The sequence below is a fragment of the Salmo salar genome, chromosome ssa10 (genome assembly GCF_905237065.1).
Source record: "Salmo salar chromosome ssa10, Ssal_v3.1, whole genome shotgun sequence".
Lineage (NCBI taxonomy): Eukaryota > Metazoa > Chordata > Actinopteri > Salmoniformes > Salmonidae > Salmo > Salmo salar.
In genome coordinates, this window is record NC_059451.1 from 111,951,455 (window position 1) to 111,973,719 (window position 22,265).

General features: G+C 43.8%; 1 protein-coding gene across 4 annotated transcripts in view; it reads right to left on the bottom strand.

The window, feature by feature from the left end:
• Positions 1-22,265, bottom strand: part of LOC106561549 (suppressor of tumorigenicity 7 protein homolog) — a 70,624-nt gene that overhangs the window by 34,162 nt on the left and 14,197 nt on the right. The window contains exon 2 of one of the 4 annotated variants that reach the window (XM_014125635.2): positions 14,670-14,705. The exons of 2 other annotated variants lie outside the window; for them this stretch is intronic. In XM_014125635.2, the coding sequence (XP_013981110.1) occupies positions 14,670-14,691 (22 nt within the window). In that variant the 5' untranslated portion in view covers positions 14,692-14,705. Of the gene's footprint in view, positions 1-14,669; positions 15,266-22,265 lie in introns of those variants that run through there. One more of the 4 variants, XM_045688440.1, reaches the window with a different exon arrangement.

Sequence of the window (22,265 nt, forward strand, 5' to 3'; positions counted from 1 at the left end):
AACAGTAGTGAAGGAACAGGAACATGACGATGAATGTGATGATTTTCTAAAGAAGATCCCTCTGAACCAACTACAATAAGGGCTCTCTGCTCTGAGCTTGTCTTGACTTCTTCTCAACAACATGCATTGAAGAGAGATGCTTGAACAACATCAATGAGTTGAATGCATTTGCATTTCAAAACACAAAGCGGAACATCTAATACATCGGTGTCCTTGAAAGCTCCCTCACTATCACCAACCTAGCTGTCAACATGAAGAGGGATCAGGTTGTTTGACTCTTCAAACAGTGGTTCTCGTTCCATACTTCATCCACATATCATGGAGGCCACACTTAGTCAGACTGACTTACTGACTGAGGCGCCTGAGGATAAGGGGAACTGCTATAGCTCTGAGGGTGGCTTTGATAGGCTTCAGCTGATGGTGTGATTCTGTGGGACCAGAGCTTACTGAAGCCTGAGGGACCAGAGCTTACTGAAGCCTGAGGGACCAGAGCTTACTGAAGCCTGAGGGACCAAAGCTTACTGAAGCCTAAGGGACCAAAGCTTACTGAAGCCTGAGGGACCAAAGCTTACTGAAGCCTGAGGGACCAAAGCTTACTGAAGCCTGAGGGACCAAAGCTTACTGAAGCCTGAGGGACCAAAGCTTACTGAAGCCTGAGGGACCAAAGCTTACTGAAGCCTGAGGGACCAAAGCTTACTGAAGCCTGAGGGACCAAAGCTTACTGGACATGTCATTTCCGCTGAATAAGACCGCAACCGGTAAATCCACCTGTTCTGGCAAACTGGCTTTGGACCATTAGAAATTGTACCAGTGTGAGTGCAAACATTATCAAAGTGTGCCTCAATTAAGCAGCAACATGCTTTACTGTAAAAGGTTATTGAAAAGACACTGGTCAGTGACAGGTCAACTTGATCTGGATTGTTTATTACAACAGTAAACACCGTCCAACAAAGCTCTATCTCAGCAGTCCCTTGAAAAACCATCTAGGCCATTTGTGAATAAATAAATAAAACACCTTAATATAAAATAAAACACTTTTTTTTTTTTACTTCCCTTAGGTTCTTGTTACCAACTAAGCTTCTCACTAAAACAAAAATAGCAGTAGTGGGCAGTTACCACAGAAACCCGACCCTGAGCCATCCGTTTCTACTGCTCATAGGGCAGGCCAGGTAACCACGGTAACAGAAAGTGACAGCTGGTTGCCACCAAAGTTATGTATGCCTTTATCAAACTGCCAAAACAAAAGGAGCTGATCGTGGACTTCAGGAAACAGCAGAGGGAGCACCCCCCCTATCCACATCGAAGGGACAGTAGTTGAGAAGGTGGAAAGTTAAGTTCCTTGGCATACACATCACAGACAAACTGAAATGGTCACAGACAGTGTGGTGAAGAAAGCGCAATAGCACCTCTTCAACTTCAGGAGGCTGAAGAAATGTGGCTTGTCACCCAAAACCCTGAGAAACTTATACAGCTGCACAATCGAGAGCATTCTGTCGGGCTGTATCACAGCCTGCCCTCAACCGCAAGGCTCTCCAGAAGGTAGTGAGATCTGCACAACGCATCACCAGGGGCAAACTACCTGCCCTCCATGACACCTACAGCACCCGATGTCACAGGAAGGCCAACAAAAATCATCGAGGACAACAACCACCCGAGCCACTGCCTGTTCACCCCGCTTCCATCCAGAAGGCGAGGTCAGTACAAGTGCATCAAAGCTGGGACCGAAATAATGAAAAACAGCTTCAATCTCAAGGCCATCAGACTGCTAAACAGCAATTACAAACTCAGAGAGGCTGCTGCCTACATTGAGACCCAATCATTGAGACCCACTTTATACAATACCGCTTTAATAATGTTTACATATCTTACATTATTCATATCGTATGGATGTATGTATGTATGTATGTATGTATGTATGTATGTATGTATGTATGTATGTATGTATGTATGTATGTATGTATGTATGTAATTATGTACAGTGAGGGAAAAAAGTATTTGATCCCCTGCTGATTTTGTACGTTTGCCCACTGACAAAGAAATGATCAGTCTATACTTTTAATGGTAGGTTTATTTGAACAGTGAGACAGAATAACAAAACAATCCTGAAAAACGCATGTCAAAAATGTTATAAATTGATTTGCATTTTAATGAGGGAAATAAGTATTTGACCCCCTCTCAATCAGAAAGATTTCTGGCTCCCAGGTGTCTTTTATACAGGTAACGAGCTGAGATTAGGAGCACACTCTTAAAGGGAGTGCTCCTAATCTCAGCTTGTTACCTTTATAAAAATACACCTGTCCACAGAAGCAATCAATCAATCAGATTCCAAACTCTCCACCATGGCCAAGACCAAAGAGCTCTCCAAGGACGTCAGGGACAACATTGTAGACCTACACAAGGCTGGAATGGGCTACAAGACCATCGCCAAGCAGCTTGGTGAGAAGGTGACAACAGTTGTGACAACAGCGCCCGCAAGGTCCCCCTGCTCAAGAAAGCACATATACATGCCAGCCTGAAGTTTGCCAATGAACATCTGAATGATTCAGAGGACAACTGGGTGAAAGTATTGTGGTCAGATGAGACCAAAATGGAGCTCTTTGGCATCAACTCAACTCGCCGTGTTTGGAGGAGGAGGAATGCTGCATATGACCCCAAGAACACCATCCTCACCGTCAAACATGGAGGTGGAAACATTATGCTTTGGGGGTGTTTTTCTGCTAAGGGGACAGGACAACTTCACAGCATCAAAGGGACGATGGACGGGGCCATGTACCGTCAAATCTTGGGTGAGAACCTCCTTCCCTCAGCCAGGGCATTGAAAATGGGTCGTGGATGGGTATTCCAGCATGACAATGACCCAAAACACACAGCCAAGGCAACAAAGGAGTGGCTCAAGAAGAAGCACATTAAGGTCCTGGAGTGGCCTAGCCAGTCTTCAGACCTTAATCCCATAGAAAATCTGTGGAGGGAGCTGAAGATTCGAGTTGCCAAACGTCAGCCTCGAAACCTTAATGACTTGGAGAAGATCTGCAAAGAGGAGTGGGACAAAATCGCTCCTGAGATGTGTGCAAACCTGGTGGCCAACTACAAGAAACGTCTGACCTCTGATTGCCAACAAGGGTTTTGCCACCAAGTACAAAGTCATGTTTTGCAGAGGGGTCAAATACTTATTTCCCTCATTAAAATGCTAATCATTTTATAACATTTTTGACATGCGTTTTTCTGGATTTTTTTGTTATTCTGTCTCTCACTGTTCAAATAAATCTACCATTAAAATTATAGACTGATCATTTCTTTGTCAGTGGGCAAACGTACAAAATCAGCAGGGGATCAAATACTTTTTTCCCTCACTGTATGTATGTATGTATGTATGTATGTATGTATGTATGTATGTATGTATGTATGTATGTATGTATGTACAGTGGGGGAAAAAAGTATTTAGTCAGCCACCAATTGTGCAAGTTCTCCCACTTAAAAAGATGAGAGAGGCCTGTAATTTTCATCATAGGTACACGTCAGCTATGACAGACAAAATGAGAAAAGAAAATCCAGAAAATCACATTGTAGGATTTTTTATGAATTTATTTGCAAATGATGGTGGAAAAATAAGTATTCCCACAAGCTTCCCACAATAAGTTGGGTGAATTGTCCTATTCCTCCTGACAGAGCTGGTGTAACAGTCAGGTTTGTAGGCCTCCTTGCTCGCACACACTTTTTCAGTTCTGTCCACAAATTTTCTATGGGATTAAGGTCAGGGCTTGTGATGGCCACTCCAATACCTTGACTTTGATGCCCTTAGGCCATTTTGCCACTACTTTGTAAGTATGCTTGGGGTCTATTGTCCATTTGGAAGACCCATGGCTTTTTTATGGCGGGTTTGGAGCAGTGGCTTCTTCCTTGCTGAGCGACCTTTCAGGTTATGTCGATATAGGACTTGTTTTAATGTGGATATAGATACTTTTGTACTGGTTTCCTCCAGCATCTTCACAAGGTCCTTTGCTGTTGTTCTGGGATTTATTTGCATTTTTCGCACAAAAGTACGTTCATCTCTAGGAGAAAGAACACATCTCCTTCCTGAGCGGTATGATGGCTGCGTGGTCCCATGGTGTTTATACTTACGTACTATTGTTTGTACAGATGAACATGGTACCTTCAGGCATTTGGAAATTGGTCCCAAGGATGAACCAGACTTGTGGAGGTCTACAATAGTTTTTTCTGAAGTCTTGGCAGATTTCTTTTGATTTTCCCATGATGTCAAGCAAAGAGGCACAGAGTTTAATGGTAGGCATTGAAATAAATCCACAGGTACACCTCCAATTGACTCAAATTATGTCAAATAACCATGCCATGACAAGCCATGACATTTTTGGGAATTTTCCAAGCTGTTTAACTTTTTTGGGATAGGGGGCAGCATTCGGAATTTTGGATGAAAAGCGTGCCCAAAGTAAACTGCCCGCTACTCAGGCCCAGAAGCTAGGATATGCATATAATTGTTAGATTTGGATAGAAAACACTCTAAAGTTTCCAAAACTGTTAAAATAATGTGTGAGTATAATAAAACTGATATGTCAGGCGAAAACCTGAGAAAATCCGGGAAATGCTATTATTTTGAAATGGCTGTTTTTCCATTGAAAGCCTATCCACCATACAAAGACTTATGACCCAGTTCACGGTCCCTATGGCTTCCACTACATGTGGCCAGTCTTTAGGCATTGTTTCAGGCTTTTAATCTGAAAAATGAGGGAGAAAAACCACTTTCAATGAGAGGACAGTGGAAATTTCCAGACATGAGTCCTGCGCGTGACCGGGAGCGTAGCTTTCTTGTTTTTCCTTTTCTATTGACCAAGCTATTGTCCGATTGAAATATGATCGATTATTTATGACAAAAACAACCTGAGGATTGATTATAAACATCGTTTGACATGTTTCTATGAACTTTTATGGTAGTTTTTAAATTTTTCGAGGTTTTTGGACATAAAGAGTGACTTTATCGAGCAAAACGAACATTTATTGTGTAACATGGAGTCTTGGGAGTGCAACCATATGAAGATCATCAAAAGGTAAGTGATACATTTTAGCACTATTTCTGACTTTTGTTACTCCTCTACTTGGCTGGTTACTGTTTGCAATGATTTGTCTACTGGGCGCTGTTCTCAGATAATAGCATGGTTTGCTTTCGCCGTAAAGACTTTTTGAAATCTGACACAGTGGTTGGATTAACAAGAAGTTTATCTTTAAGCTGATGTATAACACTTGTATCTTTCATGTATGTTTATTATGAGAATTTCTATTCTGTTGAGTTTCACACTCGGCAATTTCACCGGATGTTGTTTGAGACAGTGGATTACTGAACAAAACGCGCTAACAAAACTGAGGTTTTTGGATATGAAGAGTGACTTTATCGAACAAAACTAACATTTATTGGGTAACTCGGAGTCTTGTGAGTGCAACCATATGAAGATTATCAAAGGTAAGTGATTAATTTTATCGCTATTTCTGACTTATGTTACTCCTCTACTTGGCTGGTTACTGTTTGTAATGTTTTGTGTGAGCGCTGTCCTCAGATAATCACATGGTATGCTTTCGCCGTAAAGCCTTTTTGAAATCTGACACCTTGGCTGGATTAACAACAAGATAAGCTTTATTTTGATGTATTGCACTTGTGATTTAATGAAGTTAAATATTTACAGTAATTTAATTTGAATTTGGCGCTCTGCAATTTCACCGGATGTTGTCAAGGTGGGACGCTAGCATCCCACTGTTCCATAAGAAGTTGAAGACACAGTCAACTTAGTGTATGTAAACTTCTGACCCACTGGAATTGTGATAGTGAATTATAAGTGAAATAATCTGTCTGTAAACAATTGTTGGAAAAATTACTTGTGTCATGCACAAAGTAGATGTCCTAACCGACTTGCCAAAACTATAGTTTGTTAACAAGAAATTTGTGGAGTGGTTGAAAAATGAGTTTTAATGACTCCAACCTAAGTGTATGTAAACTTCCAACTTCAACTGTATGTTGTCAGTGATAGGCGTATTATATTCTCAGTTGAATAAGTATTGTTCATATGTTGTCATCTCACTGCGCACTCCAGCTAGGTACATTGTATAGGCTAGACCTACATATGAGCATCAATCTTATAATGGGAGTATATTGTACTGTGCAAATATGAAAAGGCTTTTCCGTTGCGATGTCGCTAAAGACCCACCCGCTAGCCCTGGCCCGCTAGCTTTCTGAACGCCGTTGTCTCCCGCTCGCCTAGCGTAGTACTGACTACCGAACGGCTCCCTGACTCACATATTGCTGTTCATTGGACCTTATGATCACTCGGCTACACAGCTGCCTGCTGGACTATTCACTAACGTGGCACCTCTTTTTGTTTATCTGTCGGCCCCAGCCTCGAACTCAGGTCCTATGCATACCTAAATTACCCTCTCATCGCCATTTACTTGTTGTCTTAGCTCTCACGATCAACACCTGTGATTGCTTTATGCCTCTCTCTAATGTCAATATGCCTTGTCTACTGCTGTCTCAGTTAGTCCTTATTGTTTTATTTCACTGAAGAGCCCCCAGTCACGCTCAACATGCCTTAGATAGCTCTTTTGTCCCACCCCCCACACATGCGGAGACCTCACCTGGCTTAACTGGTGCCTCCAGAGATGCAATCTCTCTCATCGTCACTCAACGCCTAGGTTTACCTCCACTGTACTCACATCCTACCATACCATTGTCTGTACATTATGCCCTGAATCTATTCTACCACGCCCAGAATTCTGCTCCTTTTACTCTCTGTTCCCAACGCACGAGACAACCAGTTCTTATAGCCTTTAGCCATACCCTTATCCTACTCCTCCTCTGGTGATGTAGAGGTTAACCCAGGCCCTGTGGCCCCCAGTACCCCACCTATTCCCCAGGCGCTCTCATTTGTTGACTTATGTCACCGTAAAAGCCTTGGTTTCATGCATGTTAACATCAGAAGCCTCCTCCTTAAGTTTGTTTTATTCATTGGTTTAGCACACTCCGCCAACCCTGATGTCCTAGCCGTGTCTGAATCCTGGCTTAGGAAGGCCACCAAAAATCCTGTAATTTCCATCCCCAACTACAACATTTTAGGTCAAGATGGAACTGCCAAAGGGGGCGTAGTTGCAATCTACTGCAGAGATAGCCTGCAGAGTTCTGTCTTACTATCCAGGTCTGTGCCCAAACAGTTCGAGCTTCTACTTTTAAAAAGCCATCTCTCCAGAAATAAGTCTCTCACTGTTGCCGCTTGTCATAGACCCCCTCAGCCCCCAGCTGTGCCCTGGACACCATATGTGAATTGATTGCCCCCCATTTACCTTCAGAGTTCGTACAGTTAGGTGACCTAAACTGGGATATGCTTAACACCCCGGCCGTTCTACAATCTAAGCTAGATGCCCTCAATCTTATACAAATTATCAAGGAACCTACCAGGTACAACCCCAAATCTGTAAACACGGGCACCCTCATAGATATCATCCTGATCAACTTGCCCTCTAAATACACCTCTGCTGTCTTCAACCAGGATCTCAGCGATCCCTGCCTCATTGCCTGCATCCGTAATGGGTCCGCGGTCAAATGACCACCCCTCATCACTGTCAAACGCTCCTTAAAACACTTCAGCGAGCAGGCCTTTCTAATCGACCTGGCCCGGGTATCCTGGAAGGATATTGACCTCATCCCGTCAGTAGAGGATGCCTGGTTATTCTTTTAAAAGTGCTTTCCTCACCATCTTAAATAAGCATACCCCATTCAGAAAATGTAGAAGAACAGATATAGCTCTTGGTTCACTCCAGACTTGACTGCCCTTGACCAGCACAAAAACATCCTGTGGCGTACTGCATTAGCATCGATTAGCCCCGCGATATGCACCTTTTCAGGGAAGTTAGGAACAATATACAGTCAGTTTGAAAGAGCTAGCCTTTGCTTTCCTAACAGAAATTTGCATCTTGTAGCACAAATTCCCAAAAGTTTTGGGACACTAAAGTCCATGGAGAATAAGAGCACCTCCTCCCAGCTGCCCACTGCACTGAGGCTAGGAAACACTGTCACCACCGATAAATCTACGATAATTTCAATAAGCATTTTTCTACGGCTGGCCATGCTTTCCACCTGGCTACCCATACCCTGGCCAACAGCTCTGGACCCCTACATATCAGCTGGGCTTGGCAATCTGGAACCTCTCTTTCTAAAATTATCTCCCGCAATTGTTGCAACACCTATCACTAGCCTGTTCAACCTCTCTTTCATATCGTCTGAGATCACCAAAGATTGGAAAGCTGCCGCGGTCATCCCCCTCTTAAAAGGGGGAGACACTCTAGACCCAAACTGCTACAGACCCATATCTATCCTGCCCTGCCTTTCTAAAAGTCTTCGAAAGCCTAGTTAACAAATAGATCACCGACCATTTTGAATCCCACCGTACCTTCTCCGCTATGCAATCTGGTTTTCGAGCTGGTCATGGGTGCACCTCAGCTACGCTCAAGGTCCTAAACGATATCATAACTGCCATTGATAAAAGACAGTACTGTGCAGCCGTCTTCATCGACCTGGCCAAGGCTTTCGACTGTCAATCACCGCATTCTTATCGGCAGACTCAATAGCCTTGGTTTCTCAAATGACTCCCCGCCTGGTTCACCAACTACTTCTCAGATAGAGTTCAGTGTGTCAAATTGAAGGGCCTGTTATCCGGAACTCTGGCAGTCTCTATGGGGGTGCCACAGGGTTCAATTCTCAGGCCAACTCTTTTCTCTGTATATATATCAATGATGTCGCTCTTGCTGCTGGTGATTCTCTAATCCACCTCTATGCAGATGACAACATTCTGTATACTTCTGGCCCTTCTTTGGACACTGTTAACAAACCTCCAAACGAGCTTCAATGCCATACAACACTCCTTCCGTGGCCTCCAACTGCTCTTAAAATGCTAGTAAAACTAAATACATGCTCTTCAATCAATCGCTGCCCACACCCGCCAGCCCAACTAGCATCACTACTCTGGACGGTTCTGACTTAGAATATGTGGACAACTACAAATACCTAGGTGTCTGGTTAGACAGTAAACTCTCCTTCCAGACTCGCATTAAGCATCTCCAATCCAAAATTAAATCTAGAATAGGCTTCACATTTCGCAACAAAGCCTCCTTCACTCATGCTGCTAAACATACCCTCATAAAACTGACTATCCTACCGATCCTTGACTTTAGCGATGTCATTAACAAAATGAGACATCTCCCTCACTAACTTTACGCATCAGCTGTCAGAGCAGCTTACCGATCACTGCACCTGTACATAGCCCATCTGTAAATAGCCCACCCCCATATTGTTATTTATTTTTGCTCTTCTGCACCCCAGTATCTCTACTTGCACATTATCATCTGCACATGTATCACTCCAGTGTTAATGCTAAATGGTTATTATTTCACCACTATGGCCTATTTATTACCTTACCTCCCTAATCTTACTACATTTGCTCACACTGTATATAGATTTTTCTATTGTGTTATTGACTGTACGTCTGTTTATTCCATGTGTAACTCTGTGTTGTTTTTGGCGCACTGCTTTGCTTTATCTTGGCCAGGTCGCAGTTGTAAATGAGAACTTGTTCTCAACTAGCCTACCTGGTTAAAAATAATTGTAATTTATTTTTTTTAAATACTTGTAGTCATGTTAACATTATAATATATAGCCTTGTTATTGTATTGTGTTACTTTTTATTTATTTATTTTTGACTTTAGTAAATATTTTCATATCTCTTTCTTGAACTGCATTGTCGGTTAAGGGCTTGCAAATAAGCATTTCACGGTAAGGTCTACACCGGTTGTATTCGGCGCATATGACAAATTTGATTTGAATATCATATGGTTAGCAGTTTTCATGCCCAAGCTGGATACTGAGGCAGAGATGAATCCACCAATTACACATTGTCTTTATCTACAGGTCACATCAACCACTAAAGGCTGGAACACACCAATAGCGCTTGCAGCCGAGAGTACTTGCGAACAGAGTACTAACCGCGAGAAAATATCAGCCATCACAGACGTCAACAGCGCGCTGAATGATCGGTAGACGAAACGGGAGATTCACATTCGGTGTGATGTGTGAAGCCCTTTAAAATGCATGGATTCACACAAAGCATACACAAAGACGCCATTATAAGATTAGTTTTCTTGGTCTATAAAGTATCTCAGTTGAGTGGTTCAGTCTAATATGATGGCAAAAGACTACACACAGTAATGTGGTGGCATGAACTCGGTGTCAGACTTGTGTGGCTGTGGCCGGCTCACACTACATCCTGTCAGAACCAACACAAAGCACCTTCAGCCTTCTTTGCTGCTCTGCTATGTACATCCACCAGTTCTAAGAGTATTTCTCCTAGTAACCTCTACATACAGTGCAGGGCAAAAGGCCATCAGAATGAAACCAGGTAAGACGATGTGAGGTCAAAACCCAAACCTAATACAATTCTAGTTTTAATGTCACATGCACAAGGACAGTGAAATGCCTTTCCTGCAAGTTCCAAACCCAAAAACGCAGTAATCAATATCAATGTAGCCCAAAAAATAACATAAGGTAGAACAAAAACATGAGAAATAAAAATAGGAAAAAGTAAGAAGCTATATACAGGGTCAGTCCCAATACCATATTTACAATGTGCAGGTATACTGGAGGTACGTGTGGAGTCAGTGTAAATGTGTGTGCATGTTAAATGTGTGTTGGAGTGTCAGTGTGATTAAGTATGTAGAGTCCTGTGAGTATGCATAGAGAGTGCAAAAATCGAATACAATTTCAGAGTCAGCTCAGATAGTCCATGTAGCTATTCTGTTAGCTACCCAACTGCCAGGTCAATGACCTCCTCCCTGACCCTTGTGTGTGTGTGTGTGTATATATGTTGGTGGGAGATGGGCGATGCAGGGGAAGGCAGGGGATAGCCACAAATAGAACAATGAGACAGATATTTCACCAGATGTATAAATGTGAAGCATCCACTTGGTGTTTCCAAGCCCAGTGGCCGGCAGTGGGAGAAGATGGAACGAGACGGATTTTGGCCGACATTCTGCAAATGTTCTCACCGATGAAACATCTCAACACAGTTTTCTGTTCCCAAAACTAGAATATGTTACAAACAGAGTGGATAAAGTTTTGTAGACTTTACCCTTTGCCAAAGTTTAAAGAATGGCATTGTTTAGGAGTGCAAAGGTGAATTGAGTTATTACACACGCGCACTTCACAGAGTAGGCGTTCCCTAAAATAAATATGCAAATGTCTTGCCAGAACAGGCCAATAGGATCACGCTAGCTCATGCTTGGCTCTGCCCATCTCCTTGCTTGTTCTGCCCACTATGACTCATTTGTTACCATTTGAAACGACGGGCTGTGGTCCATCTTTGGGATAGCTGTCCTAACATGAGCTCTGTAAGTGTGGAGGTAACGGTGGACTTAAAATGTCTGGAGGGGATACGTTGTTTCTGGTTACACTGACTGGGGTCGAATACACCTGTTTACAGGCTAAGCACTGTATTTTGTTGTGACTGAGTATGTGGTAAGTTGTGTCTGCAATGCTGTGCACGTAGTCTGTTGGAGCTAGTTTTTGAAGTCTGTATGTAGTTATTGCAGTCCGTTTGTAGTTCATGCTAGTCAGAGTTATTTGGTTAAAAAACACAAGTGTCTGTATTTATTATGGATCCCCATTGGTTCCTGCCAAGGCAGCACCTACTGTTCCTGGGGTCCAGTTAAATTAAGGCTGTTTATAAAATGTTAAACATTCACAACACATGAAGTATGTGCTCTAAGTATGTTGCGTCTGAGGTTTGGTAAGTGTAATGACATTGGTCTGAACGTAGGTTCAGTCAGTTTGACACTGCACTAGTGGTTGGTGGCGCCTTAATTGGGGAGAACAAGCTTGTGGTAATGTCTGGAGCAGAGTTAGTGGAATGGTATCAAACACATGGTCTCCAGGTGTTTAATGCCATTCCATATGCGCCGTTCCGGCCATTATTATGAGCCGTTCTCCCCTCAGGCACTGAAAAGTCCAAGCACAAACCTAACCAGGTCCCCTGCTGTTGTTAGCTATGCAACAATGGAAGAAACCATGCTCACCACTACAAAGCAATCAACATAGGAATGCAAATGAGGGAGAGGTTGACCCACAGTCCACCAGCAGCAGGTGGACAAAAGACTTCTGAAACACGATCAATATACAGTGGACCTACAGGAGTCATCTCTCCTCAGCAGTAACACTCACCCATAATACAATCTTTATCTGGAACTAGAACCGAAAAAAATAAAAACTACAAAGTTAAGTATATTTCAGTGTATGTACACCAAGGCTCTCCAACCCTTTTCCTGGAGAGCTACACTCCTGTAGGTCCACTCCAACCCTTTTCCTGGAGAGCTACACTCCTGTAGGTTCACTCCAACCCTTTTCCTGGAGAGCTACACTCCTGTAGGTCCACTCCAACCCTTTTCCTGGAGAGCTACACTCCTGTAGGTTCACTCCAACCCTTTTCCTGGAGAGCTACACTCCTGTAGGTTCACTCCAACCCTTTTCCTGGAGAGCTACACTCCTGTAGGTCCACTCCAACCCTTTTCCTGGAGAGCTACACTCCTGTAGGTTCACTCCAACCCTTTTCCTGGAGAGCTACCCTCCTGTAGGTTCACTCCAACCCTTTTCCTGGAGAGCTACACTCCTGTAGGTTCACTCCAACCCTTTTCCTGGAGAGCTACACTCCTGTAGGTTCACTCCAACCCCAGTTGCAACTAACCTGATTCAGCTTATCAACCAACTAATTATAAGAATCAGGTGCGCTAGATCAGGGTTGGAGTGAAAACCTACAGGAAGGTAGTTCTCCAGGAACAGGGTTGTAGAGCCCTGATGTAGACAGCTGGCTGACTTAACGGACTATGCTTTAGAGCTGGGCAACATGGACAAAAATCCATATCGCAATAAATTGCCTGAATTGATACAATAACGATAGAACGATAACATTTATAATAATGTGCACCACAGTTTATTTTATTATCCTTTAAAACTACTAGTTTGATGGTTGTAGCAATCAATTGTCCCATGAACAAATCACCCATATTAGAAACCTGATTTCATTTCAAACTTCACATTTCTCTACTATAGGCTACTTAACGTAATGGACGATATCAGAAAAATGCCTGCGATAGGCGATCGGTATTGTGTCTTGATCATTTTTGGTTTATCGTCCCAGCTCTACTCTGCTTTGTGACACACTACCCAGGTAGACTAAGCATTGTAGTAGCAGTTGATTAATAGGGGCAGGTAATGGTCCTACGGTTATGCACCTTTTGGCTACAGACCTACACTAAGTTCTTCTGGAAAACAGCCGGTCAGGTCAGGACGATCTTTGGGGTCCTGTTCCACAGCAGACTAACAGTTGAAATCAAATTTCCAGATAGATAACAGAACATCCTTATCCACTTAACAGTCATACATTCTGTAAAATGAAAATATTAAATTCATTTGATATGAAGAAGCAGCATTATGATGCACGACTGAGTACTCCACTCATCTGTTTAGAAGCCAGTAACAGAAAATGACTCTTGTTGCTGGACTGTTGCATGCAATCTCTAATCTAAATTTCAGGAGAGAAAAATGAAGTATCCTAACTTTGTCTCTGTGCAGTCACAACAGTTTCTATTAGATCAGAGTGGATATTCCTCGTGGCATAATGAGGATGATCATTGGGGACACAGGACAGGGTGAGGGGGAAGGAGACTAGATTGAACAGCGGACCACCTGAAGATCATGGTGACAGCTCCTCAAAATGGGGGTGAGGGGGGGTACAGTCTACAGTGAAGAGCCCACCCACACAAAACCCATCCAGACACTGGTGCTATCTAGCTAGCCTAAGATAGAGATCATAGCATAGCCTACATTCTATGTTTTGCATGTGGGAACGCTACATTCACCCCTCTCAAAACCCACCCAAACATTGATGCCATCACAGCCTCACTAGCAGTAGCATCTTTATGCCTTAGCTCAGCATGTGTAAATGCTACATGCTACATCCACCCCTCTCAATGTCTCCTGACTGAGCAGGAGAGCGATTGAGACAGAACTGCCTGCAATGGCAGGAGGTTGTTGAAAGCAAACTGTAGAAAATCATGATCTATCCATCTATAAAAAAAAAGTCACGTGGAATGCACGCACACACAACATGCACAGAGAGAGAGAGAGGAGACAGTAATGGTGTATATTTCAGTCTAGCTAGAAAAGCCATTCCATTTAGAAAGGTGAAAAGAGACTATAAACAGCATAACAGGATAAGTCTGGGATAAACATGGTGACGTGCAGGAATACTGAGGAATAGTGAGGAAAAGAGGAATAAAGGGGAGGGGAAGGCAGAGGAAGGGATTGACAGAGGAGATATGGATATTTGTATAACGACCAGCTATCATTGGCCCTTTATGCAAAATGGTAGATCCCAGCTTTCTTGCCGAGCAATCTGCCACCAGGAAACATGGAGAACAACAGAAAGGTCAGAGAGAGGGGAAAAAGAGAGGGATGGAGAGAGGAGAGCGAGAGCCCAGAAGAGCGGGAGCAGACACTGTTACACCAGACAACAACACACCACATAGAGAGAAAGACAGACGAGGCTGGACGATGGCGGTACGGTACTTACATGAGGACTCTGTGCCAAACATGGCTGGGCCGGGAGCTGCGATGGAGATAGGAGAGAGGGGAAAAGGGGGACAGAGAGAGAGGGGGAGGGGGGGGGGGGTTGAGCAGGCAGCTACACAGAGGGGGTCATCAAAGCACACAGTGCAGCCAGCCAGCCAGCCGGCCCTCGCTCTCAGACGCCCAGATGCTCCGCTCACTCAGTCGGTGCTCCCGTTGCCGCTAAACGGGCTTCCTCCACATACACACACTGCTCACAAAACACACACACACACGGTTCAGCTGCCGAACAGGGGCCTCACGAGAGGGAAGAGAAACTCTCCTCCACAGAAAAGGTGTATTTTAAAACCCAGACGCAGAAGTAGCAGCCTTCCTGCTGTAGCTACGTTAGCTCTTGCTTTACTCTCCTCTTGTCCTCTCCCTCTCTTGTCCTCTCCTCCTCTGTTTATTTATCTCTCTGGACTGCCCCTGGGAAAAAAAGCTGAAAGCAGATACTGCAATCCTGGAGCCATGGTAGGCAGCCCGATGGGTAAGACAATAGCTATGCAAACAGAGAGTGACGTCAGGAGCCCTGCGAAACACTGACAGACTGCTGCTGGAGAGAGGGAGAAGGGGAGGGAGATATGGACGGAGGGAGAGAGGAGGAAAGAGGGGCGCTGGAGTTCGCAAGCGGGACTGGGAACAGGCCAATCATTTACACTTTTAGCAGACGCTCTTATCCAGAGTGACTTACAATTAGCTCATTCATCTTAACTAGGTGAGACAACCACATACCACAGTTGTAGCAAGCAATGTTCTTTCATTAAAGTAGTTAGCAGCAAAGTCAGTGCTAGACAATTATTCTTTATTTTGAGGGTGGGGGGGTGGAGAGCTGTAGGAAGTTAAAAAAGGCAGTGGCTCAGGTGGTTGATGTCTTTGTTGAAGTTTTTGGCCTTCCTGTGACATCGGGCGCTGTTAGGTGTCCTGGAGGGCAGGCAGTGTGCCCCTGGTGATGCATTGGGCAGACGAACGGGATGCTCTCAATTGTGCATCTGTAAAAGTTTGTGAGGGTTTTAGGGGCCAAGCAGAATTTCTTCAGCCTCCTGAGGTTGAAATGTCTGTGTGGGTGGACCATTTCATATGGTCAGTGATATGTACGCAGAGGAACTTGAGGCTTTCCACCTTCTCCACTGCTGTCCCGTCGATGTGGATAAGGGCATGCTCCCTCTGCTGTTTCCTGAAGCCCACGATCAGCTCCTTCGTTTTGTTGACATTGAGGGAGAGGTTAATTTCTTGGCACCACTCCACCACCACTCATGAATTATGTTAAGTTTATGTTTTGACCGGTTGTAAGGAAATAAAAAGCTGTGAAAACAACCCAACATGTTTCTGATTTCGCCTTGGATGCATATTTTACGTGAATGAAATACTAATCAGCTTTTACGATGCTGATAAAGATAGCACTTCTACAGACGGTATCTAACTGAGCGTTCGGATTCTCTCAAGATGCTGAAAAAAAATCTAAAATAATTCTCCACTCCTACTTCCATGTCAAAATGTTGCCCACATTTGGTGTATCATTTTAGGCTACTGCAAGAAATGATTCGTTCTGCAGTAGTTAATAAATATTAAGGCTATGTGAGCGGTTATAAACCTGCAGTGAGTGTCCAGATTTCAGTTTCCAGTATCTGATCAGTAGGTTACACTTCCCTTGAACTTCCCTTTTTGAAGTCTCATTCTTGTGACTGTAGAATTTGTATAGTGCCTCGCCATCATCCTCTTTTACCACTTCACCAAATCTTTTCCAAACATTACTTTTCTGGCCCTCCCTTCTCTTTCAACTTTCCATATCACAGTTATCATCTTATTGAATTAAACTCCAACATTGTATTTTTTGTCTCCGTGGATTGATCTGAACTTTTTCTGCCCGTTCCCAAAAGCCTTTCAAATCAAATCAAATTTTATTGGTCACATACTGTCACGGTTGTCGTCTGGAAAAGGACCAAAACGCAGCGGGTTGTATACTCATCTTCTTTTAATAGGCGAAAGAAGGAAAACCAAACAAACACGTATACAAAAATAACAACAATGATGAACGACGAAAAGACAGTCTTGTCAGGCATAGACAGCTAAACAAGAAACAACCTCCCACAAATTACAAACACAAACACACTCTGATATATAGGACTCTCAATCCAAGGCAACTAGACAACACCTGCCTTCAATTGAGAGTCCACACCCCAATTAACTAAACATAGAAACAGACTAACTAGAAAGAACATAGAAATAGACTAACATAGAGCAGTGACCAAAAAACCCCGGAATACATAAATCAACTACCCTCTACATAATACACACACCCCGAACCACATAAACAAAATACCCTCTGCCACGTCCGACCAAACTACAATAACAAATAACCCTTACACTGGTCAGGACGTGACACATACACATGGTTTGCAGATGTTAATGCGAGTGTCGCGAAATGCTTGTGCTTCTAGTTCCGACCGTGCTGTAATATCTTACAAGTAATCTAACAATTTCACAACAACTATCTTATACACACACACACACACACACACAAGTGTAAATGAATGATTAAGAATATGTACATATAAATATATGGATGAGCGATGGCCGAACAGCATAGGCAAGATGGTATAGAGTACAGTATATACATATGAGATGAGTAATGTAGGGTATGTAAACATTATATAAAGTGGCATTGTTAAGTGACTAGTAATACATTTATTACATCCAATTATTATTTATTAAAGTGGCTAGAGATTGAGTCTGTATGTTGGCAGCAACCACTCAATGTTAGTGATGGCTGTATAGCAGTCTGATGGCCTTGAGATAAAATATGTTTTTGTGTCTCTCGGTCCCAGCTTTGATGACCTCGCCTTCTGGATGATAGGGCAGTGTGCAGTGTGATTGCAATTGCGTCGTTTGTCGCCCTATTGGGGAGGTAAGCAAATTGGAGTGGGTCTAGGGTGTCAGGTAGGGTGGTGATATGAGCCTTGACTAGTCTCTCAAAGCACTTCATGATGACGGAAGTGAGTGCTACGTTTAGCTCAGTTACCTTAGCTTTCTTGGGAACAGGAATAATGGTGGCCCTCTTGAAGCATGTGGGAACAGCAGACTGGGATTGGGATTGATTGAATATGTCCGTAAACACACCAGCCAGCTGGTCTGCGCATGCTCTGAGGACGCGGTTAGGGATGCCGTCTGGGCCGGCAGCCTTGCGAGGGTTAACACGTTTAAATGTTTTACTCACGTTGGCTGCGGTGAAGGAGAGCCTGCAGGTTTTGGTAGCGGGCCGTGTCAGTGGCACTGTATTGTCCTCAAAGCGAGCAAAGAAGTTGTTTAGTTGGTCTGGGAGCAAGACATCAGTGTCCGTGACGGGGCTGGTTTTCTTTTTGTAGTCCGTGATTGACTGTAGACCCTGCCACATACATCTCGTGTCTGAGCCGTTGAATTGCGACTCTACTTTGTCTCTATACTGACGCTTAGCTTGTTTGATTGCCTTGCGGAGGGAATAGCTGCACTGTTTGTATTCGGTCATGTTTCCGGTCGCCTTGCCATGATTAAAAGCAGTGGTTCGCGCTTTCAGATTTGCGCGAATGCTGCCATCAATCCACGGTTTCTGGTTGGGCAATGTTTTAATATTCACCGTGGGTACCACATCACCGATGCACTTGCTAATAAACTTGCTCACCGAATCAGCGTATACATCAATGTTATTGTCCGATGCCATCCGGAACATATCCCAGTCCACGTGATCGAAGCAATCTTGAAGCGTGGAATCAGATTGGTCGGACCAGCACTGAACAGACCTGAGCACGGGTGTTTCCTTTTTTAGTTTCTATCTATAGGCTGGGAGCAACAAAATGGAGTCATGGTCAGATTTGCCGAAAGGAGGGTGAGGGAAGGCTTTATATTCGTCGTGGAATTTAGAGTAGCAATGATCCAGGGTTTTGCCAGCCTGGGTCGCGCATTCGATATGCTGATAACATTTAGGGAGCCTTGTTTTCAGATTAGCCTTGTTAAAATCCCCAGCTACAATAAATGCAGCCTCAGGATATGTGGTTTCCAGTTTACATAGAGTTCAAAGAAGTTCTTTCAGGGCCGTCGAGGTGTCTGCTTGGGGGGGGGTATACACTGTGATTATAATCGAAGAGAATTGTCTTGGAAGATAATGCGGTCGGCATTTGATCGTAAGGAATTCTAGGTCAGGTGAATTAAAGGACTTGAGTTCCTGTATGTTGTTATGATCACACCACGACTCGTTAATCATAGGCATACACCCCCGCCCTTCTGGCTGGGTAAAACCGGCCCTTTTACTGAAACATTGATTAATGCACTGTCCCTGTAAAAATAAAACTCAAAATTATGTATTTAAGGAATTGTTCTCTCTTTATTCAACCCGCCCGCCACCCACCCGACCTTAAACCACACAATATTTAATGACCCTAAACCTGCGCGCACTGCTGATATAACCGTGGGACTGCGGGTTATGAGTCAACCCGCGCATCACTAGTGCACGGGTGCTTCACGCTGCTACAACGTGGTAGCTACTGGACCAAAACAGCGTTCAACTTTAGCGTTGCACTTCAACACTCCTGGTTGTTGCGGAAATTGACACACTACAACGGTTTACTTTGTACATCAATGTCATCTTGCTTAGTCTACGTTTAAACTTAACATACTGTATGACCTGTCCCATCGCCTTACGCATTACAGCCCCACAGTGGCAAGAAGTGACATCCCCAAAAACACAAACTATACAACACATACTTGGCTCCTAGCCTCCCATGCATAGGCTTCTTTCTGGCCCTAACACTAAATAATATAAAAACTAAATAGGAATGGTTTTAGAAAACTTTAAATGGATCTGAAAACTAACTGAAACTAAAAAAAATATCTTAAAACGAATAGATTTTTTTTTTTACATTTATATTTTAGTCATTTAGCAGACGCTCTTAGAAGACGCTCTTATCCAGAGCGACTTACAGTAGTGAATGCATACATTTCATTTCATGCATTTTTTTTTTGTACTGGCCCCACCTTGGTGTGAATATGAGACAATGAGTATGTGTGTATTTAGGGGGCTATACTGGGTGTTTATGTAATAGTCAAGGGTGTTCATGATGTGTGTGTGTGTGTATTAGTAGTGGGTCTACATGTAACATGCCTACTTGCTGTCATGTCAGACAGACAGCCCTAACTGGCATTTGAATATAGGACTTGAGTGAGCTAGCAGCATTAGGATTAGGCCTAGCTCTGTGAGAGAGAGAGAGAGAGAGAGAGAGAGAGAGAGAGAGAGAGAGAGAGAGAGAGAGAGAGAGAGAGAGAGAGAGAGAGAGAGAGAGAGAGAGAGAGAGAGAGAGAGAGAGAGAGACATTTTGCCTCGTCTCCTTTGTCCCTCACACATGGTGGCTCCCTCTCGTCCCTCGCCAAAACCCAACGTCTTTGTCCTTCAGGCGGAGGCAGCACCGCCCCCCCTCTACCCAGCCACCCCCTCTCCTTTCTCTTCCATCCCTCCCCATCTACTAAAGACATCTCCTGGGGTCTGAAACACTGCGCCGGGGGAGGGGAGGAGAGAGGAGGAATAAGAGAAGAGGACTGACTGCACAGGATCAGCTCTAATAGAAACAATACCCAGCTGTAATCACGGGCATCTACAGCTGCTATAATGTCAGCTTTTCCCTCATAGCTCATCTGACTAGAACAACCAACAATCTGATCTAGGATCAGTTTATCTAGGAGTGGGTTCCTAATCAGTGCTAGGGTAAACAATATTGAACCATAACTTAACTCAAAACAATGTCCCCCCATCTCATCTACACCCCTCCTACCCTACCCCCGCCCGAATGGGAACAAGTACCACCCAAGTAAGCAAGGCCTTTCCTCTGGGTTGCTAGGCAACTGAAAATAAGTGTGAGAGGAGTGTGGCCATCCTTGAGCGAGAGAGAAAGAACAAGAGAGAAAGAAGGAGCGAGATAAAGAAATAAAGAGCGCGAGCGAGAAAGAAATAGAAAGAAAGAACATCCATAATTCTATGGGCTGAACCTTCCAGAAGCAGCTACATAGGAGAAGTAAGAGGATGAAAAATGTGCAAAGAAAGTGGTCAATTAAACTGCCATATTGCAAGAACAAAGGTTCCCACTTCACTTGCCGTGGATGTTCAATTGCGCAAAACAAGTGCCCTTTATTTTTTTTTAAATGTAAGCTTCATTAGTCAGTGTCTTACTTTACTTGAGCATTCACTTTCATTTTACACGAGGCGAACAAAGCATTTGGACAATAACTAATAGGCCTAGGTAGCCTATAGAAAGGAACAATGTGTTGTGTAGGTTAGATACGTGTAGACGAGTGTCTATTCGTCAGCGCTTTAATGAGTGCATATGTTAGCGTGCCTGTATGTGTATGTGTGTGTGAGACATAATTGGATGTTCCCATCCAGTATGCAGACTAGACAACAACGTATGACAGCATTTGACAACCAGCCATTCATAATTTTTTCTTGCTTTCGTTTTCCTTTCAGGCTCGAGCGGAAGAACGAGGCAACCACAAAGGAAGGTCTGCAATGCTTTGATTACCTACATGGGGTCACCATTCAAATGCAGCGGCAGCGTTCAGATAACTGGGTCAGTACTACTGAGGATCTGATGCTGCTGACACCTAGTGGCCACAGGGAAAATGGCAGCTCATTTTCTTCAGAAGGGAAGGCTTCTCTGTGTTAGTGGTTTAAAGTCTTATTGGACTTGTCACAGGTATTTAGCAGACCTTTTCCACTCTGAGGCCGTGGGGTTCTCTCGTTTCAGAAAATGTTGGTCCTCCCTCCTGGGTGACCCCGAAACCGATAAAGTGGTCGAGGAGTGTGAAGGCAAACGGTTGACAGTCCTCCCATCCTAGATAGTCTCCTTTTGGCAAGGAAGCACATGTGTATCCTACCACAGAGTTTTGATATGTGCCACACCCCCTTTGAATCAGATGTTGTATTGTCGGAGGAGAAAATGCACACATTTAAAAACAATATGCTACTTATCTTTTTATCTATAAAATGTTTTGAACAATTTCATTTGTTTTGAGCACTTTATACGTTTATTTTGGGATCCACCGCTGTACACGTCATTTACTAATGACGCCCGAGTGAGAAGGACCAGGGCAGATCATGTCGACTGAAATGGAGTCCCTAGAGAAAGCAAGTACAAAATGGGTGTCAGGAAGGAGCGGCAGTATTATCATAAGGAGACGTGTACTTGGAAAACAGAGGAGGAATGGAGGGAAAAATGGAGGGAGAAGAGGGTGAGCTTGAGCCGGATAAAAATGGTGGAAAAAAGGGAGATGGTTTGTCAAATAAGAATGGTAGAAAGTGTAAGCAGAGGGAGGTGAAGACAGGAGGAGAAACGGAAGTGAATGAGGGTGAAGTATCAGAGGTGGTAGGTGCAGTAAAGTTATCGGAGACTGAGGTATGCACCGAGGATCAGGATGAAGAAGAGGCTATGACAGTAGGAGTGAAGTTTATGGAAAAAGTGGACTCTTGCCTTTTGGCTGATCCATATGTGGTTTCACGGTGGGTGAAAAAAAAAGTTGGGCCATGTGGAATCAGTGAGGG